The sequence below is a fragment of the Salvia splendens genome, chromosome 5 (genome assembly GCF_004379255.2).
Source record: "Salvia splendens isolate huo1 chromosome 5, SspV2, whole genome shotgun sequence".
Taxonomy (NCBI): Eukaryota; Viridiplantae; Streptophyta; class Magnoliopsida; order Lamiales; family Lamiaceae; genus Salvia; species Salvia splendens.
In genome coordinates this window covers 9,739,021-9,766,723 of record NC_056036.1, presented here as the reverse complement: position 1 = coordinate 9,766,723, position 27,703 = coordinate 9,739,021, and the positions used below count along the sequence as shown (strand labels likewise).

The following is a 27,703-nucleotide window of genomic DNA, read 5'->3' as shown; positions in this document are numbered from 1 at the left end:
TGTGTGGTCTTTCCTCTTATCTGATCTGTTTTAAGGCAGAGGAAGCAAATAAATGAGTCATTATCTCAGAAGTGTACAGAATGGTATATAAAGGGATGAAGTACCTAGTTCCGAATGTACCAATCGAATATACAAGTCATCATTACCATTAGCAAACTTTTGAGTATGAGTGTTAAGTTATTCATCATTGTGAGGCTTGTTCCTATAAGCTACCCATACAAAAGTCATCACTGGGAGATTATACATGATACCGAGGTAACGGAGAGAGCTGTTTAGAGGGCTGACGAAACTCAATTTGAATCTATTTCCATCAGAAATCAAAGCTTCAGAATCCCTGAGATATTCATCAGCTCTTATGGTATCGATGGCTGTAGAAAACATACAGAAACAAGACAACATGTAGAGAAATGGTTGGAGCATATAATATGGAAAGTTTTTATGGTAGCTCAGCCCCATGATTTCTTGTTCTTCAATAGTTATTACTAACTGTAACCTGCATCTCAGAGAAAAAAATCAGATATTTAGAGATCAAATAACTCGCAATGTTATCAGACTCTTCTTTGATATTTGTATTTGTAATTGTATTAATGTCCACAAATGTTTTTGACCTGGGTTTGCAAGTGTCAATGTCACAACTATATTCTAGTTAACAAAAACGAATTTTCCATATGTACAATTAATGATATAAACATGTCTAAAGTGAGTTCATGTCTCATTCATGAACTCCTCCACCCCTTGGTTTGAGGATCTTGCTAGCCTTTTTACAGCAATTTCTACTCCATTTGGCAATTTCCCCTAAAAACCAGCACTGGAATCACATTCTCATAGAGTATAAAAATTGAAAATATTTTAAGTAAATCTTGAAAGAAGATATACTTTGTAAACAGGACCAAAGCCACCTTGTCCGACCTTGCTGGTGCAATCAAAATCTTGCGTAGCATTTGAGAGTATTTGTTTTCATTACTAATATATCGTTGTGCTTTAATTATTAACCACTCGAATGAATGAATCACAATATCACACACAGTCACTCATCCAACCAAAACAAAATCGTGAAACATGTTTGATTCCATCGTATTGTAATTATACAACAACAAAAAATTGTGGGATATGTAATTATACGATAGCTTGTATAACCATAATTATAAAAATAAAATAGAACACGTGATGATTTTGATTTTTGAATCATGGTTTAAAAATAGGTAACTCAACTGAATCGCGGCGGAATAGTGGTGGCGTGCGCCGTTTCTCATCAGGTGGCGGATGCTTACTCCGCCAACATGTTCCTCGTCTCATGGGCGGAGATGATTCGTTGCAAGCAGCTATCCCAGCCTCCCTCCTCCTCCCCGGCCGCTTCGACCGCTCCGTCGACGACATGTTCGTCACCATCTCCGACCTACCTCCCGATCACTCCGACGGCGGCGAATCCGCAATCAGTTGCATCTACTACATCAAGGCCAACCGCATCGTAGAGCTCCAGCAAGAGGCCAACGCCGGAAACTCCAAACACACTCCAATAACCAAGCTCGAGGCCTTCTCCGCATTCCTCTGGAAAACTGTAATCTCCGATGACAATTCCTGCCGGGATAACGTCTGCCGCCTCGGGATCGTCGTCGACGGGAGGAGCCGATTGATCGACGGAGACGCCGATAAGGCGAAGCTCATCAATCCGTATTTTACGCGAAGGAGCATTGGGTGGAGGAGCGGCGGCTGGAGCCGGCGCTGGCGAAGATTTATGCAGCGAGGGCGACGGAGGAGGACCCTGCGGTGGTGGTGTCGTCGGGGAAAATGTTTCCAGTAGAAAAAATGGACTTTGGGTGGGGTCGACCGATCTTTGGGTCGTATGATTTCCCGTGGGGTGGGAAATCGGGATACACGATGCCGATGCCGATGCCGATGCCGATGCCGAGTGCGAAGGGCAACGGGGATTGGGTAGTGTACATGCATCTATTGAGAGGGCAATTAGAGTTGATTGAGAGGAATGCTGCATCGGATGTGTTCAATTCAACCCTCTCACTTCTGATTATGTTTTGTCTAACGTTTAATTTGTTTAGTGATGCGATGGTATATGCTAGTTAAGATTCTTACATTATTCAAAGGTTACTAACTAAGCTTCCGTTTTTATTTCGCCCAGCTCAAATAAAATTATACTCCTACTACTATTGTTTTATGAAAATATGGTGTGATTTAATCCTCCACAAATATGTAATATACATACACGGATAAGTTGTAGATTTAAAATCCTAAAATTTGAAAGAATGGACTTTTTTTTATAAAAGAGCAAGTGTTTGAAATTTGAAAGCACGAATTTTAAAGAATAAATCTATTGGGCCGGGCCACCAATTTATAGAATATGATTGAGTTTAGGCTAAAGCTTGGGCTGGGCTTTTCAAGACATATTAATGGACTTATCTGAAAACTTAGAAATATACACACCATTATAAATGTATGTTTTGACATAATTTTGTACACTTTCGATTTTCATAATGACAAAAATCAGTCTTATTTAGTTGGATATATTCTCCCGACGAACATTTGCTAGGATCAGGAACAAGGCGGACGCAGAAAAAAATATCGATAGATGCTATGATTCCTAAATTTTATTTTATTGTATGTATTTCGTGATTTAGATCATTTTTAGGGGCCTTCGAACAATTATTTATGGAGTAATAAACTTTGATACATTTCAGAATTTTATAAAAGGAAAAAGTCTATAAAATTATTGCGGTGAGGGCGATAAGGAACACTTGTGATTGTAAATAACCGCAATCAACTTTAAGACTAGCTCGGTCTAAGATGGTCCAAGATTTGCCTAAAATCACAAAACTGTCCGAATATTTAAATGGTATAGTAATTTTATTAGACAAATGTCGAACTAAGAAACTAAGTCTTAAACGTTGAAACATTGTAGAGTTTTAGACAAGTATAGACACAGACACAGACACATTTTAGGTTGTTGTATTATACTTCTCCCATCCATCAAATGTTCTTCACATTTTATCCGGAGTGCGTTTTAAGAAATGTGAAGAAATGAGAATTGAAAAAGTTAGTGGAACATGAGTCTCATTTTTATACACCGTATTAATTTTATTGTGTACTAATAGAATGTGAGTGTATTGAGTTAATGGAAAGATAAGAAGATACAATAAAATAAAATGGACAATATTTATGATGGATTGACATGGCAAATGATGGACAACATTTGTGGACAGAGAGAGTATTATATATAGTGATCAAAACTAAACAAAATTTTTATATAAAAAATCAACCATTAAGTTGTTTCAGTATCATCGAGCTCGAGATTTATTTCCCGATCGAATATCTCAAGACTAACAAGGTTACCCAATTATAATTGAGCTTAACTGGATTTTCTAAATTTAAATCTATACTAAAATATGAATTAATCTCCTTTAAATATAAATTATTTTATTCATTTGCATTTCTAAACATCCTTATTTTGTTAAAAAAAATATACTCCCTTCGTCCCACCGGAGATGACTCACTTTCCTTTTTAGTTTCTCTTATCCAAGATGACTCATTACTAAAAAATAGAAATCCATTTATCTTCATTGGATGGAGGGAGTACTAGTTTGAAACTTAATACTGGTATTACTAACTACTAACTACACTATATAAGGCATATATAGTACTCCCACCCTTGGGGAATGACATGAGATGTTAGGAGATGTTGTTTTGTGTGTTAGATGTAGAGAGAAAATAGTATATTTATATTAATGTTAGATGGAGCTTTTTTCAAAAAAGGAAATGTGACATCTTTTATGGGACAAACGAAAAAGGAAAGTGTGACATCTATTATACTCCCTCCGTCCCAGCCTAAGTGAGACGTTTTCCTTTTTGGTATGTCCCAACCTAAGTGGGACGTTTCCTTTTTTGGCAACAATCAACTCACTCCCATCTCCTACTTTTTTCTCTTATCTCTCCTACTTTTTCATCTCTCTTACTTTATTCTCTCTTTCTCTTTCTTACTTTTTCTTATCTCTTACTTTATTTCTTTCTTACTTTTTCTTATCTCTTACTTTATTCTCTCTTTCTCTTTCTTACTTTACCATCTCTCTTACTTTTTTCTTTCTTTCTCTTTCTTACTTTACTCTCTCTCTTACTTAACTATTAATAATTTAATTCATTAAACACCACTACCTAAATTCATGTGTCAAAATAGAAACGTCTCGCTTAGGCCGAGACGGAGGGAGTAGTAGTATTTAGTTATAAGGGGCTCCCACCAAATTTAGGTTAGTTAATGAGCTTCAATACTTTAGCTAAATTAGAGAACCTTTGAATGGATCTGAATGTTACTCCATTGCATTCCAACTAATATTCTTTATGAATTTTTTTATTTCTATATTAGTATAAGAATTTGTTACAAAACTACAAACTGGAAAGAGGTAATTAATGTGACTAATGTCTTATTGCATATGGCTTCCAAAATGTGAAGTACAAAAGTTGAATTGAATAGAGCAAAAGTTCAAATTACATTTCATTATTTAGAAGCATATACTAATAAATTAGAGGGTTCCAACATCCAACTTCAAAACACCACAACACCTGTCAAACTTATGGACTTGAACATCCAAAAAACCTAGACCTAAAAAATTTCGATCGTTGGGCTAGCTAAATCATGGTTAAATAAAAATATTCCATCAATAATCAGAACTTGAGACTAACAACACTTGCATTACTCTCTTCTCCTTCTACTCTCCTCCTCTCTCCGCTGTTATCCCCGCCGCTGTCCGCCTTCCAGCTCCCACTCTCCGACTTCCCGTCCTCGATGCTCTCAGACGGGTCTCCTCCGCTACCGGGAGAGCTGTTCCTCTGCGTCAGGGGAGGCGGCTTGTTGTACAACTGCAGATGCTGGTGCTGGATTGGGGCGGCGTGTGGGTGGCTCGGCGGCGGCGGCGCTATGGCCGGGTACATGTCTTGTTGCATGGGCGCGTTGAATGGGGCGGCTCCGTAGAGGGCGGCCTGTGCCCCTCCGTACTCTTGTGGGACCCATATGCCACCTAGGACCACCACCTGAGGGGCCGCTGTCACTGCCGCTTGTGGGCTCGGGCTCGGCCTTCGTGTGTGCAGTCTGTATTTCTGCTTTCACAAACTTTGATTCAGATTTACTATCATTCATGGGTCTACTCACAAAACACACACGATACACTCTTTTTCTTTTTCTTTTTCTTTTCTTTTTTTGTAGCATGAATGTCCCAGTTTTGATTTGATTTTTTGCGCTTTTTTAGAGAGATAGAGAGAGAGAGAGTCACCTGCAAATGACTTTTAACTTCATCATTGGTCAAGCCATCCACCTTCATCAGTTCTCTTATTTGTTTGGGAGTAGCTACTGCCAACAATAACATAAATTATAAAGCTGAGCTGAGTTTTTTTTTATTAAAAAATAAAAATAAAAAATCCCTACCTTGTGAGCCACCCAACATGTGGAGAGCATTAACAAAGCGGCGGTGCAAATCCGGCGACCAGCACCTCCTTGCCTTCCGGTGAGTCTGCGCACCATTCGTCGCGGTCCCACAGCCCTGCTCCTTGTCCACACTGTCCCTCTTCGTCTCCGACGAGCTCCTTTTCTCATCCATCTCCTCCTTGTGTGACGAGGCGAGGGCTAGCTCCGGATACGCCTCACCGGAGGGCGAAAACGGGAGAAAACCCCCGCTTCCGTTCGCTCTCTGCTTGCAATTCAAGGCAAGCTTGATCTCAGTCTCTTGAGGCGACGTCGTCGCCAATGGAAACTGGGGGGCCTTGGCCCCCTCATTCCATAGCTGCGCAGATGTCATCCAGTTAGCTTTATCTGCGTAAGTGTTTCCTTCGCCCATCTCAGCCTTGGATGAATTCGATTTCTTTAGAGGAATGAACTCTTCCAGCACCGGCCTTCCACCTCCGCCTTGGCTGGCCCTCTCCGACTGCAGCTGCTGCCGCGACGCCTCCATTGCTGCCACCAAACATCGATCAAGTAGAAGAAGAAAACTAGCTAGGTTTGGTTAATTGAGGCTTTAAGATTTTACCGTTGGCGAGGAGTTGCATACAGAGGGGGAGCTCGCGCTTGAAGGCGTCGATCTTGAGGCACTCTTCCTCCAACCGGCTGAGGAAGTCTTCGAGTTTCTGTGTGTGGTTGCTTGCTTCATCTCCTAAGGATTTTGGGAGCATGGAGTAGATTTGGGGTTTCGTGTCAAAGCTAAGTTCGGATGGAGATGCCTTCATTTCTTGATCTATAACATAAATTGAGCAATCTTCAATTTTTTTGTATGTGAAGAGATGGATATTTGTGGATGGAGTTACACCAAATAATATGATATGAATGTTTGTAAACACAAAGAGAAGGGGTGAGGTGAGGGGTGTATTTAGGGTTGAGTTGGAGGGAGAATAAAGTGGGTTTTTGGAGAGAAGAGGAGATGGGAAAATATATAGAAAAAAGAGGGGGAGAAAAGATAAGGGATGGTAACTTCTTGCAAAGAGCAAAGGCAAAAAAGGCTATATCTAATGGTTCTTGCAGGAAGGAATCAATGGTTTCTCAAAGAACCTTGGTCTCAAATAAATACTTATTTTGAGCCTTCAAAAACTATAATACCCATAAGCAAATTATTCTCGTCTTGGACTACTTTAATTTTCCTTTTCCTTTTTCACACTTTACATTGTTGATACTCCCTTTTGTTTTATCCCTTTAATGAAGGTTGTGTGAGATATTGAAAGAAGTTAGAATAAATTAATAGGATGGGAAAAGGATGAGGAAAAAGAGAACTTATATTCATCCACATCTTGATAACATGCATAAAATGGAATTATATATTTTATGGGATGATTTATGTTCAATGTCTTTTTATTCTACAAAGAAGATAATGTTAAGGTTTTGATACTTGATGTGGCCTTAAGTATAATACAGTAGATATTATAGTCCCTGCTTTCAATATTCCTCAAATTCGAAGAAATCGAGCTATCTTAATTTATCCATTGAGATTTTTAAGAAATTCATCTTAATCGACTACAAATGAAAATAGGTATCAACTTGAAGAAATGTTTGACTAGAGATAGTCGTTAAGCAAAAAGTGAACAAAAAGCCATCGTGACAAAAATTATTTTCCTTAAATTTGATGTCCACACTTTGTCTATAAACCTTGGATACTTGAATCAGAGTAAGAAACTTAAAATATATTTTCCTTAAATAGGTATGCAATAATAATTTCTATGGATGTACAAAAATCCAAATCTCAATCCCTAGCTGCATATCACCCGATTCACGAACAAAAAAAGAAAAGAAAAAAATATGGTTGTTTAAGATTTAAAATAGTAAAATGGAAGTCTCTAGTTAAAAGGTATTGGGAATCATAGCATGTACAATTAATGTGATCTCTGGTGGTACAAATATTCGTGAAATTGTACTTAATGAAGAAAAAATCGCAAATAAGTAAAATAAAAGAAGATAAATTAACGGCGTCAATAATTTGGAAACAAAATGCAGATTCATAGTTGAATGTGACTGGGGATTCGATGAGGATGGATTTAAGGCGGTGAAAGCATATTATTAGTTTATTATTATGATTAAATACAATAAAGGGCGTGAGGAAATATTCAAAATGGCAATTCAGTATCAATCCCACACACAGCAACTTTCTTTTTGGGTTTTCAACTTTAAAAAGTTGCATAATTCCCTTACATTAAAGTGCATTAAGAGAGGTGATAAAGCGAATATCTGTTCAAGTGCAACACATTTTTGTTTGAAATGAAAGAAAGAATATAATACGCACACACATACATAGATAAAGATAGTATATATATATATATATATATATATATATATATATATTTATTTGGTTAATTGAGAGAGGGAATATCTGAACTCTAATTCTACGACTCAAAATTAGGACCATAGAAATCCACGAAGCTTAAAGGAGGAAAAGATGTTCTTTGTTAAAGAATATCAAAGGATGTCTTAAGGGATATGGGAATCTTCTTTTGCATGCTACCAGCTTTACTGAAGTGGGCTGTAAGCCATCAAGATTCTCTCATATCACACCATTACTTAGGGTATTTATTTTGTCTTTTAACAAAATCAGTCATCTTTCACAAATAAATTGATTCCTTATAAATTCCATGGAAAAATTACATCAAGATAACATGCACTTCATCAAGTTAAATTTTTTTAAAAAAAGGAATAGGTAGTGTGAAATTAATTAGATATGTAGTATAAATGTGAACGAGATTAATTGAATTGAATGGAAAGGGAAAAAGGAAAAGAAAGGAATCGAATTCGGGGAATGCAATGATGAATGGTTGGTCGCTTTCTATAATAAGGCTTGAGGTACAAGCCTCCAATTCATACCTTTTCTGCAGATTCTCTCTTTCATCTTTGCCTCAAATTCTTCTTCTGACACGTATCCTAAATATTCTCTCTCAGCTTCTGAATATACCTTCTGTTTCCTGCTTAACAATTAGGGTTTACATGTCAACTATAAATTTTTTTAATTTTCATCTTTTGACTAAGCTATTGAAATGGAGAAATTGAAATTCGTATTCTGATTACAGAAGGGAGAATTATCAATGAACTATACACAATGTTTGTGGTTGGATCAATACCATTAGTAGCAACTTATATACTATTGAGCTTTAAATTAAATTCGACTTTAGTTTATAGCTAAAAAGGTTACAACTTGAGATGTCTTATAGTTGGCGTTTCACACGGGTGCATGCATGGTGGCACCATTTTATTTTTTAAAATTTAAAATCTAGGCAAATGATTATATTTTTTTAGATTTTCTTCTTCGTTATTTTATACAGTAGTATACTACTTTTATTTCTTTCAATCAAGTGATTGGCGCTGTTGATTTATCCGACTCATATTACATATACAAATCTGGAGTATAATAAAAGGGTTTTTTTGTCTCTGTGGAAAAAAATAATTATAACCAACTTTTTAGACAATTTTGTAATTCCAAACCAACACATTCCATTATAACAACTTTTATTATGCGAATGTGTCGATTTTTGTTTTATTTTTGCATTAGGTTTTTTTAATCTTAATTTCTCATCCCCACAAGCCGCCATCACCATTATCTGCCACTATTGTCATAATTCATCGCCACCAACGCACCAACACATTAATTATCAACACCTTGCCGGATATATTTATAAAAATGGAAGAACGTATTCGAAACTTAATACTTCAACGACCAAATTCACTTTGCTCCTTCTACTATAAACAAGTTATGATTCATTTAATTTAGTTAATTTTTTTTTTAATTTTTAATTAACTTTAGATATTAAAAGCAAGCCTTGTAGATATTTTAATTTATTAGATGTATTCATCTATTTCATATATATAGATGCACAGTCTCGACTTCGATGATGGGACCATATACGACGTCGATTTATATATGTTAATAAATATGCACATAATTTCTTCTTAATATTGTTATAGGTGTGCAACATGTGAATATGATGAAGCACATATCAATTTTTTGTTCAACATGGAACAGAAAGTTGCCAACTGTTTGGATTATTACTTATGCAGTCTTCAAATCATTCTAACATGGGATGGTCAAGCAAGATATCACGAGGAATAAATGAGAATTCTCAAGATATTCAAATAAATCAAAATATTCTTAAACATCTAAAATCCAACAAATGGGTGGTGAACGTGATGAGAATGATGTGATTTTAAGAGAATGAAAGAGTGTGAGTGAGATAGAAGAGTTTCTCAGATGATTTTTAAATTATGGAATAAATTAGAATTTAACCAAATTTTATATACATTTTACCACAATTTGCCCTTATTAATTTAGGGAGTACAAGTTGATTGAATTCGGTTGGGCCAAGCCCATTTTCTATATAGACGCCCAACGTGGGAAACGAATCTCTTAGTTGAGCCTGGTATTCTGGGGGCCCAATTGGCATCAATTCTGAATTTCTGACCACAGTGACCTGTTTGGATTAACAGCTTTCCCAAATTGGAAAAAAGATTAGTCTCGTTCGATCAATCTAGGGTTTCTTTCCCTCGATATCGCTTTCCCTAATTCCCCAAATTGAAACCATTCTTCCGAGTTCTTCAATCTCAGATCGCTAAATATGCCTCAGAGACACTCGAAGAACAACAACGATTTAGCATTCTTCACGTACGATGAGAAGCGGAAGCTAGGGTACGGCACGCAGAATGAGAGATTGGGAAGGGATTCCATCAAGCCCTTCGACGCATGCTCCCTCTGCTTGAAGCCCTTTATTGAGCCTATGTCATGCGGCAAGGGCCATGTTTTCTGCAAGGAGTGCATTTTGGAATGTCTTTTGGCACAGAAGAAAGATATTCACAGGTCACCATCTTTACCTGCTATGTTTATGCTTTCAATTTTTTGTTTTAAATGCTAATTGCTTGAATATCGGTTTAGTTGGTTCACTGCTGTGTGCTAAGTGAAGTGCAAATTATTTTGTTTTGCTGATGACCTATCATAGTGGTGTAGAATATGAGTTGCAGAAAGAATATTTGTTAATGAATTCTGTATTATTATCTAAGCACTGTGTTTCAAGTATATTGGTAATTCATAGTATTGGTGATTGTTATGGTCTTAGGATGTCATCCCATCTTGCTTACTATTGTTTCATGTCTTCATCTTTTTATTTTCAATGTATACTTTCTTGCTCAAAGCAAGTAAGAAAGGATTTGTTCAAATTGAAGAATCTCTTGAAGACCACCTTGCTTTGCCTACTTTCTGAGCCTTATTATTCTGTTTATGCTGTCAATCATTTTGTACTCAAATCTGACTTACTTATCTTGGATTGGTTATGTATCATATCATCTATTTTATGTCATAGTAAATGGATAGCTCTCGTATCCCATAAGTAAATACGAAATTTTGGGAAATTATGACTTAATGGTGTTCGGGATCCTGTTTTTCTGATGAGGACCGGAGAGAAGTTTCATACAGTGCAGAGTATAATTTTTTTCTTGTGATTTTATATTGAAAGAGATTTGTACCAAATGCAGGAAGTCAGCCGCCCATGCTGCTCAACAGAAACAGGAAAAAGAAGACGAAGAAGAGAAGCTAATGGTGCAAAAGTCTAGAGAGCTCGATGCATTTGATCAGCAGAACCATGGAGCGATACCTCAGTACAATGATAAGAACTACAATAGTGACAAGAACGGTTTCCATGGAGCCAACAGTGTAAAGACGACTTCATATGAAGAGGAAGCACTTCGTACGATGAAAGCATTTTGGCTACCTTCCGCAACCCCTGAAGCTCCTAATAAAGTACATGCCCCGTCAACAGACACAAAATGCCCTGAAGGGAACGAAAAACTCAGGTTGAAGACACTTTTTCCCTTGGTTTTCACAGAAGACACTAATGAAGAGAAGAGATCAACTTCTCTTGACAAAACTTATGTCTGCCCTAGCTGCAAGGTGACACTAACAAATACACTCTCACTTGTGGCCTTGAGTTCTTGCGGGCACGTCTTCTGCAAGAAGTGTGCTGATCAGTTTGTTGCTGTCAATAAGGTTTGTTTAGCCTGTGACAAGCCTTGCAAAGAGAGGCATCTTGTCAATCTTGCCAAGGGAGGAACTGGTTTTGCAGGCCATGGGGATCATCTCGAAGCCAAAGACTTTAAACATTTGGGAAGCGGGTCGGGCCTCGGGCTCGTGAGACCAGCAACCAAGACTTGATCTTGAGATTGTTTATATACAATTGGAGTTTGTTTTAAGGAGAACTATATAGTTTACCTTCGTACGACAGACTATATATGGTTTCATCTTTGTTGTAATGCAATTATTCCCCTCAACTGTGCAAGAGAAAGGTGCCAGGTTGTATTTTGATTTTCTAATTCCTCTACTGTCTCCAGCTCTAGCTTTCTCATGTGGAGTAATATTTTGATTTAGTCATAATTATGTAATCGTTGCACTACATTGTTTGAGGATAATTCATTTTTAAGTTTTCTGACACCACTAGAAAACAATATTCTTCCACTAGAAAACAATATTCTTCCAACATCAAAAATGATCTGTGTTCTGACCGTTCAAGTTTAACGTTGTTGAATTTTAGATACTCTCACTCACTGCATATCGAAGTCTTCTTACTTCTTCCACATTAATCTCGTTGTGCACTCTTGAGAAAAAAATATTAAAGCTTTCGTTTTTATCTTCATCCTCTAAAGCCGTATGAAATAATGGGTAATTCGTCCAACTCCAAAAAGTATGGAAGCAGAACAAAATGTGAAAACAGAATATGAAAACTGGGTGGTTAGATAATACTTACTGTAATACAGAAACAAATTTAGAATAAAGTAATTAAGAAAATTAAATTAAATTTTAAAGATATAAAGTTTAATATTTATCTTGAAGCAAATTAAAGTTTACTAGCTAATTTAATATACAGTAAATATTAGTATAATTTAATAACCTGTTATGAAATTAATCCTACTTTATCAAGACATTTCAGGCTACGACCATAACTTCTTAGCTCAATCATTAAACGAACCTCCAAAATGATTTTGACATGAAATTTCAACCAAAACAAATCAAATTGCTCTACCAAAGCAAACCAACACTTCGATTTGGTTTGGGTTTTAAATTTTAGGTTGGATTTGGGTTTGCTCAATCTTGACACCGTTTATATTGATGTGTCTAGAATTTTTTAAAATATTCTACTCAATAAGTTAAAGTTTATGCTCATGTCGCGGAGCTCCTTTATTCTTCATAGAAAGTTTAAGCTTATTTCAAATAGGTTTTGCAATTTCATTGATAATTTAGGCTCGTAACAAAGAACTCTGTCAGTTTTTTATTGACATTTTGACTCATGTCAATGAGCACTTCAAAAAATTCATCATTAACAATTTCAACTTGCATTGCAGACCTAATCATACAGTTTTGCTCATGCAAGGAGCCACTTCAATTTGAAATTGTATTGGATCATAGTTTAGGTATTACAGGGAACAAACTAGCGATTATTCATACATCGTGAACATACCATTATAGAAAATAAAATGCAGAATATAAAAAACTTAATGCAAAAAAATAAAAGACGGAAACAAATTGTGTTGTGCTTAGGTGGTTCAACTCTATAAACACCCAATTCTTTATATATAGTTCAATTCTGTACCATTAATAAGGAAGTAAATAATCTATTCTGACATGATTACCTTTGATTGATATATAGATTGATTCATGCCTTTCTTGAATAGGCTAATCTTGAATCACACATTTTCTCTTCATTCCAAAATGGAGTATATTTCATTATTTTATATTGCAAACTAATTTAGGTCATGGAGTATAGGAGTATTTAACTATTTATATTGATCCAATGAGCGACTTCTCTAAGGGATAGATTGAATAGGCTATACATAGACATTGGTGGTTTACAAGATTAGATGATCAAACAAGCTGAAAACCATTCAACTGGATGATTTTAAACAAAACATATTCACCAAAGAAGATAAACATTTGGTGAAGTAATAACTCAACATGAAAAGATATATTCACCAACAGCAAGAAAACCTAAATTTGAACAATAACAAACCCAAACCCCAAACCACCTGCGAAAATCATATTCACTGCAAGACTCTCACCAAACTAATAGTACATCACAACTTGACAAAAAGGTGGCATGGCAAGCTGAAACTTCAAGAATCACAATTTCACTCTTGAAGAGCTATTCATCAGTTATACTCTTCAATAGTGCAGAAAACGCGACTGAACAATATATAGTGTGCCACATCAAGAAAGTTGAAGATACATTTTGCTTTTTCCAATCTCGTCATCAAAAAATGCACATAAATTTCTGGCATTACCATTTTTTCTACCAGTAATGGTGGAGGCTCCTCGCCATCTAGATGTGTTTAACTTCAGAAGGTTTTAGAGACTTCCACATCAGATTTTACTTCCTCTAACATGGCTACTCAGTTGTTCATACTAGGTTTCGATAAGGTAAGCTAATATTTTTCTTACATGAGCCAAAAAGGAAATACGAATAGGCCAGAAGAAAACTTCAAGTTCCAAACAAGCATCTTTGATTAATGTGCCTTCTTATATACTCCATATTTTAGGATAGTACTTCCTATGCCATTCTTCTCAGTATCTCTAGTTTCAGATATAAAACTGTCCGTTGCTATTCAGCAGAATATATGTTTGAGCACATCTTTAGTATTGTGCTGATGTGCTCACAACATGCTACAACATCCACTAAGCCATTCAAGTTGAGAAAGATATGTTAAGATTCCTGCTGCAATGAATCATCTAAGTGATTCTCTGGGATTAAAACTTAATCCGTTGAACATCACATTGAAATGCAGAGTAACATACTTCATCAAGACCACCTATAGTCTTACAAGGATGGATACAAATATTAAGGTTCTAAATAGATCGAAGATCTATTCCATTAACTACTCCATCCAGATTCAGATAAACAAGTAACATGCAGAAATAAATGACAGCTACTACTTACTAGCCACGAATTATGCATATAACACGGAGATTGCTAACAAAAGCCAAACAGAGGATTTACAGCACAAATATCATACACTTTAAGCCGATCAAGGGAAGTTGCATTGCATGAACAGACATAAATATACATACTCAAAGAAACAGAAATCATATAAATCATCTTTGAACAACAGGGATTAAATAAGTATAACAACACGTAATACTAGCAAAGAACCAGGCGCAAGAAAGCATAACCACGAGCATTTCCAACTTACATTATGAACACGTTAACATGGAAGTTTCCATAATTATGTTAAGTGCCTCTTAAAGCCAATATGGTATTTGCATTGCAACAAATGCTGGATCCAACTAATTCATTCACAAAAAGCATAAAGCTTACATGATAAAAGTGAACCACCGCATAAGCCCCTAAATTCTAGATAATGCCCAAAATAAGCTACCGAAGATAGAAATTAAATACTATATATAACCATTAATCTGTTTCACCATTACTGTCATACTTGTTTGCACCAATACTATACCTCTACCAAGGAACCATTTGCTTTATAATCTTCATATCAACATCAGATCTACCTCTGCACATCAGATTCTCAAGTAATCAGCCGCTGTTAGGGAAAATCAAACCAAACCAGTTCAACTGAAAAGAAACTGAAGATAATGCAGGCAGCAACACTGTAAACATACAAAAACACCAATCCAGACAAAGCAACCACAATGCCCTTATTCCTGATGCATAATTAAACACTAATCCATCAATAATTGTTGGAATTTCACACAAAATAGCAGCACACAGTTCCATAACATGCATGCAGAAATGCTTCAAATATACAAAGAAACAGGAAAATCAGGCCATACCAAGACATCATAACCCGATAAGAGTCCGCCGCAACTCCAACCAAATACAATCCAGGAAATACACCCTGATACAAAAAGGGGGAAAATAAAACCCTTGTAAGAAATCAAAATATCAAAATCAGGAATATGTATATGTAGATGACATACTTCAAGTTGTTTCTGAACATTCTTAGGCCACTTTTTGGGGCGGCGGGCGGGCTTCCCTCCGGTCACGGCGTAGACATCCTCCTCAATTTCTTCCCTCGACAGAGAAATCCAGACCTTCCTCTTCGCATTGCGCTCAACGCCGCCGCTCTGGTGGGCCCCTTCCCTCAGTCGCTGCGACTTCAGCCCGTTGCTGCTGCCATCATTGTTCGCGGTTTCCTTTTTGGAACTCGACGCCGCCTTGATGGCCTCCTTCCTCGGCCGCAGCTTCCACGGCTTGGCCTCCTCCGCCGCTGCAGCGTCGTCCAGCGGTGGCGGCGGGGGTTGCGGCTGCTTGGGGTCGGAATCGGGGTGCTGATCAGCGGAATCGCGGCGGCGGAAGCGGTGGTTGTGGGGGGAGGAGGAGTTCTTGTGGGCCCATTTGAGGTGGGGGAGGGAGAAGTTGTGCAATGGTTGCGATTTCACAGGTGGTGCCGCCATCAGATATCACGGCATCAATACTTGAATAAAACCCCTTTTTTTATGGAATTGTTGTGGTCAGTAGCGGAGAATTGTGAGGAGTTTTGGGGAGGTGCTTGCGGCGGAGGGAAGCAGAGACGCAATGGCGTGTGGGTTTGTGTTCAAAATGCGGTGAAACGAAATATATGTAGGAAGGAAGCCAAGCTAGGCGTAGGTATTTTTTGTAAGGTGTGTTTGGTTGAAACTTGAGACACAAATACTCGTCCCTTTACCCTACTAGTATTAACACCCGAGTTATACATGGGCAATAAGAGTTTCAAATAATAAATATAAAATATAATAAATTTATAGAAAATAAGAATTGAACAATATGAAGATTTAAAAAAACAGAAATGTATGTTTATTGAAAGTGCTATGAAAGTCATTAATCCAAATAAAATGTAAATTAATATATAAATTTAATAGCTTCATTTATAAAAAAATATTTTGAAAAACAATATATGGAATATTAAACATATCCACATTAAATATATGAATAATTTAAATCATACTACCTCCGTCCCTAAAAATTCGTCCCAGTTTACCATTTCGGTCCGTCCCTGAAAATTTGTCTCACTTCAAACTTACTAAAAATGGACATATCTTTATACTCCTCCACATTCTTGTTATTTACACTTTGACCCATCCCATTTTGCAATCGGGTCCTCATTTCTCTCTCCACCCTTTTGCCTCCCTCAACACCCTCCCCACCCTTTTGCCTCCCTAAACCCTCCCTATTCAATGCAGTGAACCCACCCACCGCCGCCTTCAAAGCTCATCAACCACCCCGCCGCCTCCATCGGCGAATCCAACGCCTTCAGCTTGAATTCTAGGCCTCCGATCTGGAGCCGCGTGAAGAGGTCTCTTACAAAAACGTGAGCTCCTCCTTCGAGGAGGCGGAATTAGGGCGGGAGAGGACAATGGCGGTGGAGTGATGGAGGACACCGGAGCGGAGGAGGAGCTCCAGGTCGTTGATTTGCTTCGACAGCCACCCCGTCGCCATGTCGAGGTCGGATTGTATCAGCAGCTTGCCGCGGGCGGCGGCCTCGCCGCAGCAGTGGTGGCATAGGATCTCGGTGCGGCGGAGCGTCGGGAGGAGCGTCGGGAGGAGCGGATTGTCCGACCAGTGCGGAGAGTCGTTGATTTCGGCGGTGAGGGTTGGCGAAGGAGGTGACGGAGAGAGTGGAAGGGATGAATTTTTTAATCACAGAATTATTTAGCCACATTAATTTTGCAGTAATCCTTTAATCACATTAATTAGGTAATCACATTAATTATGTAATCACATTAATTTTGCATTACTTTTTTAATCTCATATTTTTGTAATCACATTAACATTTAATCACACCTCATTTAAACAACAATAAAAGAAAAGCAAGATGTGGGACCCAAACTCCACTACACTCTTTCATTTAATACAAAGTCAAACAATTCCTTAAAACCCTTGCCCGGTCAAACCGGGACGAATTTTGGGGGACGGAGGTAGTATAAATTTAAAACTTATTTGAGAAGTCAAGTTAGAAAATTTGTATTATCCAATAATCACATTTTAGTTGACTGTTTATTTCTTTCTTTTAATTTCAGACCATAGCATAACTTGATATACATTGCCAAAGACTAAATGAATTTTTTTATATTGGAAATAATAAATTTCTTACTTCCCGCCACATATACGTATAAAAAGTAAATTACTATTATCACTTAAAATAACGATAATATTTTATGCATCTTGTTTGTTTTGAATAATGTGAGAATTTACACTACTCTTTATATTAAGAAGTTATACAAACTTTATAAGTTAGATTTAATTTTAAATATATATAATGTCATCTTATTCCTTAGTTTAATCTATAAACTTAGTAGTATTGTTTAATTAGAGGCGAATTAAAATATAAGAACTAAAAACTTTAATTGAGTAAATATAGGATGGAAACTGTAAGCATTACATATATGTGTTGTCGTTTAGCTTGTGAATTAATTCGGAGAAAAAGTATTGCAATAAATGATTAAATCTCAATTTTAACCTAAATAAATGGAAGGCAAACTAAACTCTCTAGCACAATTCCAATTTAACTCAAATATAAGTCTAATTAATATATAAATTTAATAACTTAATTATAAAAAAATTTAATGGTAGTGCACTATTTAAATGTGTTTTAAAACTTCTTCAAGAAGTTAGCATTTTATTGGGCTATTATTTATCCAATTGTTTTTTCCTTAAAAAATTATTTTTGAATAGAAGACACCTCATCTTTCCATTTTTCCTCCAAAAATGGTATTAAGGACTTTTCATCAAACTTGCACCTTAGATTAGGATAGATTTTACCACTCAATGCCTCAAGGGTATGTTTTTAAGATTAACCTACACTAATCTCTATTCAATTAACCCATTTTATTAATGTTAATAGATGAGAATTATAAAGACACAATATGTACGAATGATATGAGAATAAAAGAATACAGTATGTTTGATTCTTTATATCAAGAGTGAACTATATATTTAGGCCTATAACTGTTATGACAAATGTTTGTGGTCCTTATACATATAAAATACCATTTGTGAGCCCTATACTTGTACGTATGCACGTTTTTAAGACAATCCACAACGCCGCGGGCTGAACTACACCTGGGTCCCGGCTCGCAGCATGGGCTGTTGGAGGGAGGCGAGACGCTTCTGAGCCACGCCTGGGTACGGAGGAGAGGCCTGAGGCCGGGTCTGGTTGCGGCCCGACCCCACGTTGGATGCTCCCGGGACGGGCCTCGTCGCGGTCTGACCCAGCGTTGGAGGGGGTTCGGGCAGGACCCAGGCTGAAATTTTGAATTCTTTTTTTAATTCAAAATTTTTCTATAAATTCCACACCATTTTCATTTCTATTCTACTTCATTTCTCTCCCTATCAAACTATATCATTAGCAAATATATCCGTAAAAAATGTCTCCTCGGCCTGATGATCAAAGAGCATTCGAAACTGAAATTGCCAGAATGTTAGAGGAGGCGATGCCCGCAATCGAAGAAATCAACAACGAGGCTGCTCGCTACCAAGCTACTGTTCAAGCGTGGAACGAACAACACGTCCGCGTACCACGGACTCATATGTATATCCACTGAGACCGTGAACAAGCTCATTTGCGGCTTTTCACATATTATTTCTCTAGAGATCCTCGATGGAGTGATCAGATGTTCTGTCGTCGGTTCCGGATGTGGAAGCTTTTATTCCTGCGCATTGTCAACGCAGTTGTAGCTCGTGACTCGTATTTCATGCAAACCACAGATGTTGTTGGCTGGCAAAGTATATCGACTTTGCAGAAATGCACATATGTTATACGTCAACTCGCTTACGGAACTACTGCAGATATATTCAATGAGTATCTCCATGTTAGCGAGCAAACTGGACGAGAGTGCCTAGCTAAATTCTATCGGGCAGTCATCGAAACATTCAAGGATACATACTTGAGAAAGCCAATAACCGACGACACCCAGAGGTTGGTGAACATGCACGAGCGGGTCCACGGCTTCCCCGAGATGCTGGGCAGCATCGACTGTATGCACTGGCATTGGAAGAATTTTCTAACGGCTTGGAGAGGACAATTCACTAGCGGGCACTAGGGCACACATCCAACGATCGTGTTGGAGGTCGTTGCCAACCAATGATTGTGGATCTGGCATGCCTACTTTGGTGGGTATAGTGAAAGGAGCGGCCCGTGGATGGCACCGTCCACTAATCGCCGACATCATGTATGCATGTATCATAATGCATAACATGATTGTTGACGACGAGAGAGAAAATGTCACGGCATGGAGCGACGATGCAAGCTCCAGCACCGCCAATAACCACGTTGTCACCGACCATCCGTGCAGGGTGTTCCTCCCGACATGCTCAATGTTATGACCCGTTCAGCTGCGATGCGCGAAGAAGAAGCACACACTCGCCTCCAAGCAGATCTATTTGGAGAAATTTGGACACGCTCCAACGTTTTCCAGCATTTATGTTATGTTTTAATTTTAAATTTCCATGTAATTTTCAATTTCCGAATGAAGAATGAATATTCCGTGTTTTAATTGTTCAACGTTTTTTATTTCACTCATAAAATATGTTGTAAATTGTGAATAGTGTAATTTAATAGTTGTGGCCTGGATAGGTCCTGTAGAGTTAGAGTTGTGGCTTGGCGCAGAAATTTAGGGGAATGATGACGTGGAGAGGACTTGGGGCCTGAATCCGGGTCGTGGTTGTGGATGCTCTAAGGTTCTTTTCACTTTTGACCTTTTTTCAGACGAAAACACCCCCAATAAGGTAGAGGGCAAATCTGTACACTATTTTCTCTCTTTCCTCTTCCTCCTTTATCTTCCTTTTTTCACAGGTTCGGGTTTTGGGCTTTTAAAAGGTTCGTCCATGAACTTGAAGTTGTTGACGAGGACCGCTGGCTGGCGGAGAATGTAGAGCAAAAGAACGTTGGTTCTTGGAGTGAGCCTCTCGGAGCTCTGGTCGCTAGCATACATCACTTGAGCTTACCAGGATGAAAGCCCGGCGAGTGCAAAACTATAGGAAACGAACTTATAGAGAGGTCTTATTGAAAACTGAAGGTGAACTATTTTTCTGAGTGAGTGAGTGAGTTTGTAGTGCTGGTCACTGATTTCTTACTAGTGGTAATAATTTCAAGGCAGCAGTACGAGAATATGGGGTTTGTGGCTTAAAGCCACACTCGATAGAGCTAAGAGATTAACTGAAGAATACTCTGGGGCATTTCTTAATGTATTCCCTAAAAGAATTCAGGTAAACTAAAAATCAAAAAAATTGTTGTTTTTTCTAGTGGTAACATATGTTAATGCTTATTAACTCATTTGGAGATCGACTCGATTTTGGATAGTGAAGCTTTTAGGAAACGCCTTTGGGATACCGGATAACACTGTTACGGCGTATGATGAAGCTGAGATCCCTGTCGTGTATGATACTCCAGTTTATTTATTATCTCTACATGGATGATTAAGTAATCATTGTAGCCATTTAATTTTCGACGGGAAAAATACAATGTCATTTTTCACGTTTCAAAAGTGTGCACCCTTCTTCTGAAAGCTTTTAGGAATGTTCTCGGATCTAAAGGCTGGGATATTCTTGTAAGTTTGTAACGGGAAATGTTGTTGGAACCCTCATCCATTTAAATTGCATGCTTTTATAGAGAAATTGGCTTAATCATTTCCGGAAAGAGGAAAGAGGAAAAAGGAAGAAAGAGAGAAAATAGTGTACAAATTTGTCATCTACTCCTTTGGTTGTGTTTTAGTCCGAAAAAATGCCAAAAGTGAAAAGAACCTTAAAATGTGCATAAGTATAAGTATAGGGACCACAAACATGCGTCGTGACAAGTATATGGCCTAAAAATGTAGTTCACTCTTATATCAATGACACATTTTGAGAATATGTGAAATCATATTAGTTTTAAAGTTATTTACAAATTACATTTCTAGACATTTGAGTCCTAACTTTTCCGATTCCCAATGAATTTTAATATCATGTATAGTTTTCGACATAGGAGAAAATCACATTTCATAATTTTTTTAACTGATCTTGGAATTTTTTTAACCTCTTCCCTCCCCCCTCCCCAAAATCTTTTTCCTTCTTGGATTGGATCAATATCGGCTTGACCCGAATAATGACCAAACCCACACGATTAGTCAGTCATAGGTAAAACTTATACCAAGCTAGCTCTGAACATTATGTATTTATGTATCTCGCTTGAAGTAAACATCGATTCCATGTAATGAAAACAAGACTATGAGGTTTACTTAAGAGCATCCGTAATGGGGTGGATGATAGGCCGCCTGATGCCTCGGGCGCGCCATCGTCCGCCCACTGTGGGTGCGCGGACGATGCAATGCGTTTTTTTTTATTCTGAAAAATTTATTTATATAAATACCTCCTACCCCACCTTCATTTGTAACCTTTCCATTCACTTTTCCACACTCAAATTACACTATAAAATAGATTCTGATGAATACCCAAGTCCGAATAGTCCGGTTTGGGGGTGGTGCACGTTGGTCGGGTACAGACCCTGACGAATATCGGCCGTTTTTGTAGAGTAGTCAACTTTTTTTTCATTTCTAACTCGTGTGAAACTTTTTTTTAATCAATGTAGGATTTGCTGTTTTTAATTAATCGTGGTATTTTTATATTATTTTGCATTGACATATTTGAAAACATTTAAATTAATTAATAAAACAATAGTGAAACCTATAGGGCGGCCTTTAGAGCAGCTTATAGAGCGCCCTACTGCAGGTGAAAGGATAGGAGGATAAAATGCTGACGTGGCGGTGCATAGGGAGGGCTTTAGGGCGTCCCTTAGGGCGCCCCACTGCTAATGCTCTAAAGTCCATGTTGATTTTTGCCCTAGAGAAAATATGTGTGACTTATATTGAAGAGTGATGCTAAATGGCCATATTATGGCCAGCCATAATATTAAAAAATTATTAAAATTCTGTGTACTTAATGCTAAATTGGTGAAATTTATGCATCTAGAGAGTTGCAATTTTTAAAGACTAATATACCATCAAATATTAAATACTTATGTAGTAGTAGAATATATTGTATTTGTATCTTCAAATATAAATGATACTCGTATATTTGTATCCAACCAATAATACGACAATTTGGACTTCAAATTTCATTCTTCATTCTTGACTTGATTGGAAAATAATAGATCCAACTCTAAGGCATGATGAAAAAATGTACTTTTTCCTAGTTATTTCCTAATGCTTACATTTAGAAAACATTGAACCATACAGTTTAGTTACGTAATTTAATTATTTTGAAAATTTTAATTATACTAATATTTAATTATTATAAAATTGTTTAGTAATCAAACATGCACTTATTTGTAATCAAACACATATTTTATTAATTCAAAAAGAGGTACTAAAAATTATTCAGATTATTTAATATGTATAACTAATTTTGAAATCCTAATAAAATATGCTCCTGATATTTCAATTCTATTATTAGTGATTATTTATGTTTAGCTTCACTTATTTAATATAAACTAATTTAAAGTATACTATAACTTATCCTATTATTAAAACAAGTTGTGATTAAAATACATGTAAATACTATAACAATCTATTGATATAAAAACAATTCAATTTTAGTTATACTATAGATTAGTTTTCTGTTTAATTATAGTGAAATAATTTAAATTAAATGAAAACAATACTATTAATAATATTAATATTTTGTCAAGATAATTCAGATTTAACTATTTACTAAATTTTATAACTAATTTTATATATAAAATATATTTAACCTTGGTGTTATGTCACAACCTACTCACTAATAAGGAAATGTAATGCTACATATTCACAACTTATTTGAAACTATATAGAAAATTGTTAAATTGAATTTTGATATTTCAATAGCTGGTAAACTAATGAATTAATATTGACTTTTAAAGTAATAAACTAAACTGAAACAATGAAAAAAACCAATGCATAGATGGACTAAATCAGAATTGTATTAATGAATAATTCTCACATAAAGTATGTAGCATAGTAATTTAATTTCTCCCTCTTTCTTGAGTATGCTATACCATAACATCTTATGGTACATAAAATTAATAATTAAATCTAAATATATTAAAATCCTCAATCTCACAAGACTTTATCAATCATTAAAAAATTAAATAATACTCAAAAAATTTACTTTACTTGAAAAATAAAATCTATAAAGGCATCTCCAACTATTTACACTAAACTCAAACTTATTTTTGAGTATATGTCACACCAAAAAGTGATTTTACTCCAACCATATACAACATTTTTTGGTATATGTGTCATAAAATTTTTGTAGTAGCTTCATATTAGATGTTGTTCCATAGAAATGCTTTTAATTAATAACTAAAATTTTAATTTTAACTATTTTTTTTAAAATTTAATCATAATATTCAAGTAACTTATAAAAATTAATAAAAATATTAATTTAATATTTTTCGAATAAGAGTATTTCACTTAAAAATATGATGTCATATTTTGATATATCATTTAATTTACTATATATGTATATAATATGAGTGGAGTAACTTCATCATTATCTTATTGATTATATATTATGGAGTATTGTACTCCTGGTAACTAAAATTAAAAACTATTATTAAGATTATATAATATTATAATAATAAAAACAATGTAGTAAAAAAGTTGAGTACAAATTATTCAAATAAAGAAAGAAACCACAATTAAAAACTAAGGATAATATTGTCAACTGAATTAAGCATTAAATGAGACCATTAAACTATTAATATAAAAAAATATCTATATTTACCGAAATGCCATTTATGGCCAGCCACATTATGATCACCTAGCTTTACCCTATATTGAAAGAGGTGTTTATTAGGACCCATAATATGTATTATGTGAAGTGAGATGGCAGCACAGTTAAATGTGGTGGCGGTTACTTTAGCTTATCTCTGGTTACGTCACCACTTAAGAAATTTGGTGATGACACTGAGAAAATATTTATTGGTCAAGTCAATCCACTCAATGAAATTATGATAAGTGGAAAGCTATATATGGAAATTAACAAATGTAAATTTATGACTACTCATAATTTTAAAATATTCTATAATACTGAAAATTTCCCAAAAAATTATTAGCGTATAATTATCAATTTTTAATATTTACTTTTTTCTTAATAGCATGCAAGAAATTTAAGGTTTTTTTAAAAAAATTATGAAATAGTATTAAATATTAGTTATAACATAATACTAATTAGAATTATAATTTATGAATAGAATTATTCGTATAGTTTATTTACTTTACACACTATATAATCATTTATATAATTAGTTTAATTTATATTAATTCAAAAATATGGAAAATTTCTTAAAACATTTTAAGCATCTCATGTATATACATAATACACATGAATATTCTAAAAAAATTATACTCTATAGCTAATAGAATATTCATATATTCATGGTAGTGGATTTAGTTTAATAAATAAATATTGACTATCTTATAATGAATATATTAATTCTATTACACCATTCTATTCATAAATTTTTATTAGAACTATTATAGTATGTTATAAAGAATATTTAATAGTGTTTAATACTTTTTAAAAAAAATCGAATTTCTTACATGCTATTAAGAAAAAATTAAATATTAAAACTGTTAAATATACGCTATCAAATTTTCGGGAAATTTTCAATATTATAGAATATTTTAGAATTATGAGTAGATTTAAATTTGTTAATTGTCATATATGGCTCTTTACTTGTCATAAATTCATTGAGTGAACATACCACATCGTATTGCCAAGTGGTAAGTCTTGACATTGAATATTTTTTCGATGACACTCCATACATGTGTATAATAATTATTGATTTTTTTTCTTTTCATGATTTAATTCGAATGTGGTTTTGAATATATGTAACAGTCAAAGAGGCATTCGCTCTCTTATCTATCATCAATCTTTTATATAGGCAAATAGAGAAATTTAAAGGTAACGTCATGATTGAATCGTACCCGAGACCAATCACTTTATCACTAGCTAGGTCAACTCACACACCCTCTATCAGTTGCGGATAGGGGTGAGCAAAAAAACCGGAAACCGAATATCCGAACCGAACCAAACCGAAATTTTGAAATTCGGTTCGGTTATTTCGGTTTTTCGGTTCGGTTCGGTTTTGAAAATACAAAAATTTCAGTTTTTCAGTTCGGTTCGGTTCGGGCGAAGAAAAAAATCGAATAACCGAATAACCGAATTTATTTTATTATTTATTTTATTATATATATGTTACTATTATTTAATTATAACTAAAAGTAAAAGCTCTAATTGGAAACTCACGTTTTTTAATTCTGAATCAGATCTGCCGCTCTCCGCTCTCCTCTCCCTCTAACCCTTAATCCCTCCACCAACTCCATCGTCCTCCGTCGCCGGTCGCCCCTCCAACCGTCGCCTATCGCCCCTCGCCCCTCCAGCTCCTGTCGGCCCTTCACACCGTCGTCTCCACTCTCCACAGCTCCGACTCCAGGTAAATCTCTACTTACACCTTCAATTGCATCCCTAAACCCACAGCTGTAAGCATGCAAATTCTTCCATCCCTCTAATAATTCAACATTTATTTATTAAGTTACCTAGTTCCTAATATGGAAGTATGATTAATTGATTATTAGTTTTTGCCTTTTGTTTCAGATTCTATCAATGAAATTTTTAGATTGTTTCAGATTCTATCAATGAAATTTTAGATTGTTTCATATTATTCCACTGTGTCTGATTCTATCAATGAATTTTTTTCCAGATTCTATCAATGAATTTTCTATTTTTTAATTCGGTTTTCGGTTTAAGGTTTTTCAATTTTTCAGTTTTTTATATAATTTTGGTTTTTCGGTTTAGTTCGGGTTTTTAAGTTCGGTTTTCGATTTTTCAGTTTTCGGTTCGGTTTTAGTTTTAGTCGAAATTCAGTTTTTCGGGTTCGGTTCGGTTAGGGCGAAAAACCGAACCGAAATCCGAATGCACACCCCTAGTTGCGGATGCAGCGTATAACAAGAGGGTACAACTGTATCCCAAAATATAATTTCTTAATGCCAAATTTAGATATCTTAATATTGTCGCTTAATGACCTAAGTGGTGAAAAAGTTGGTCTTCTCGGATTTAGACTAGGGTTTGATTCCTTATTATTCAATTTTAACTTTTATCATTTTCTAATGCAGTTTCTTTTTTAGTATTTTAAAGGTGAGACATTATAGCAATTTTCTGTCGTATTTCTATTTTTTTAAGTCAGTGTAATTATTTCTATTTTGGTTATCCCTTCTTAGTTGTGGTAGTACTATATTTTAAGGTTATATATGGAGTAGCGTTTTTCCATCATCTAATATTGCATTTTTGACATTTGAGTCTTTTTTATCATGTTTTTGAATTATCGTAATTATTTTTTGCACCCTTAATTATCCTAGATCCGTTATCGCCTTCTATCTGTTTTTATTAAAAAAATACCAAGAAGATAGAGGGGAGAGGAAAAAGGAAGGCTATAAAACACTATATAAAACAAAATTAAGAAGAATATGAGTGGCGAGAGAAAGCAGGTAATAATCCTTCATTGTTGACGGGTGTTTGAGAAAAAAAATCTCTAATCATATTTAATCAAAGTTATTTTTAAGTATCACATAAATACAAGTGACAAAGTAGTACATATGCTAAATTTAAAATTCTCTCCATTTTTTACCCTCAATTCACATTCACAGCCACCAACAATAATAATTAAAAAGATGCGTCATGTATTAAATTTGAAAATCTGCAGAACAGACAATATGTGAAATGAGTCATTTTCATAAGATGTGCAACTATAATATCCACAGATGAAAGGTAAAAATTTGTAGGAGTATCTCTTTATTTACTAGTATAAATGTATAATGTAAAGACAAAGATAATGGGCTCCATCACTAAAAAAATAACTACAAAGTTGACTTCTAATTAAATCTAATAGGAGTAGTTTGTTATTAAAATTTCATTTATTTATTAAAGGAAAAGCAGCTATTTATTCAATTTATGTCGCGAATAACATTTAAAAAAAAAGAATCAATCGTAAAACTGCAATTTTTGACATTAAAGAATAACACTGATTTAGCAAAGAACGTGCAGAAAATCCAACATATCACGAAAACTAAAAACTGTACGTAAAAATTTGCATTTTCACATATTTTTTTCCAGATCGTGGAATTCACAATGTTGTTTTCAAATTTCCACAAAGAGTCGATAAAACAATGAAGTTGTAGGGTTATTTATTTATTAA

General features: G+C 35.4%; 3 protein-coding genes and 1 pseudogene across 4 annotated transcripts; 2 read left to right on the top strand and 2 right to left on the bottom strand.

Annotated features, from left to right (window-relative positions):
* The first annotated feature begins 690 nt into the window (after positions 1 to 690).
* LOC121803764 lies at positions 691 to 2,045 on the top strand (annotated as a pseudogene).
* A 2,426-nt stretch (positions 2,046 to 4,471) lies between these two features.
* On the bottom strand, positions 4,472 to 6,525 carry LOC121805004 (myb family transcription factor EFM-like). 2 transcript variants are annotated; one of them, XM_042204749.1, is made up of 4 exons: positions 6,021 to 6,525; positions 5,423 to 5,947; positions 5,271 to 5,344; positions 4,472 to 5,097 (listed from the first exon to the last, which is right to left on the bottom strand). In XM_042204749.1, the coding sequence occupies exons 1-4, from the start codon at positions 6,214 to 6,216 to the stop codon at positions 4,666 to 4,668; spliced, it is 1,227 nt and encodes a 408-aa protein (XP_042060683.1). In that variant the 5' UTR covers positions 6,217 to 6,525; the 3' UTR covers positions 4,472 to 4,665. The 2 variants fall into 2 exon arrangements, with proteins under 2 accessions (XP_042060683.1, XP_042060682.1); XM_042204748.1 differs by having other exon boundaries at positions 5,271 to 5,347; positions 6,021 to 6,524.
* Positions 6,526 to 9,958: 3,433 nt separating this feature from the next.
* LOC121805676 (E3 ubiquitin-protein ligase CSU1-like) lies at positions 9,959 to 11,818 on the top strand. The gene is made up of 2 exons (XM_042205623.1): positions 9,959 to 10,313; positions 10,985 to 11,818. The coding sequence occupies exons 1-2, from the start codon at positions 10,075 to 10,077 to the stop codon at positions 11,658 to 11,660; spliced, it is 915 nt and encodes a 304-aa protein (XP_042061557.1). The 5' UTR covers positions 9,959 to 10,074; the 3' UTR covers positions 11,661 to 11,818.
* Positions 11,819 to 14,735: 2,917 nt separating this feature from the next.
* LOC121802353 lies at positions 14,736 to 16,108 on the bottom strand. The gene is made up of 3 exons (XM_042202018.1): positions 15,435 to 16,108; positions 15,288 to 15,352; positions 14,736 to 15,007 (listed from the first exon to the last, which is right to left on the bottom strand). Coding segments are annotated over exons 1-3 (543 nt in total). The 5' UTR covers positions 15,912 to 16,108; the 3' UTR covers positions 14,736 to 15,006.
* Positions 16,109 to 27,703: the final 11,595 nt, after the last annotated feature.

Coding starts and splice junctions, on each gene's coding strand:
- LOC121802353 (XM_042202018.1), bottom strand. CDS start 15,911: ATGGCGGCACCACCTGTGAAATCGCAACCATTGCACAACTTCTCCCTC. Junction 15,353..15,434: donor ATGTTCAGAAACAACTTGAA/GTATGTCATCTA, acceptor TTTTTGTATCAG/GGTGTATTTCCTGGATTGTA.
- LOC121805004 (XM_042204748.1), bottom strand. CDS start 6,216: ATGAAGGCATCTCCATCCGAACTTAGCTTTGACACGAAACCCCAAATC. Junction 5,348..5,422: donor CATGTTGGGTGGCTCACAAG/GTAGGGATTTTT, acceptor TATTGTTGGCAG/TAGCTACTCCCAAACAAATA. Junction 5,098..5,270: donor AAGTTAAAAGTCATTTGCAG/GTGACTCTCTCT, acceptor TTGTGAAAGCAG/AAATACAGACTGCACACACG.
- LOC121805676 (XM_042205623.1), top strand. CDS start 10,075: ATGCCTCAGAGACACTCGAAGAACAACAACGATTTAGCATTCTTCACG. Junction 10,314..10,984: donor CAGAAGAAAGATATTCACAG/GTCACCATCTTT, acceptor TACCAAATGCAG/GAAGTCAGCCGCCCATGCTG.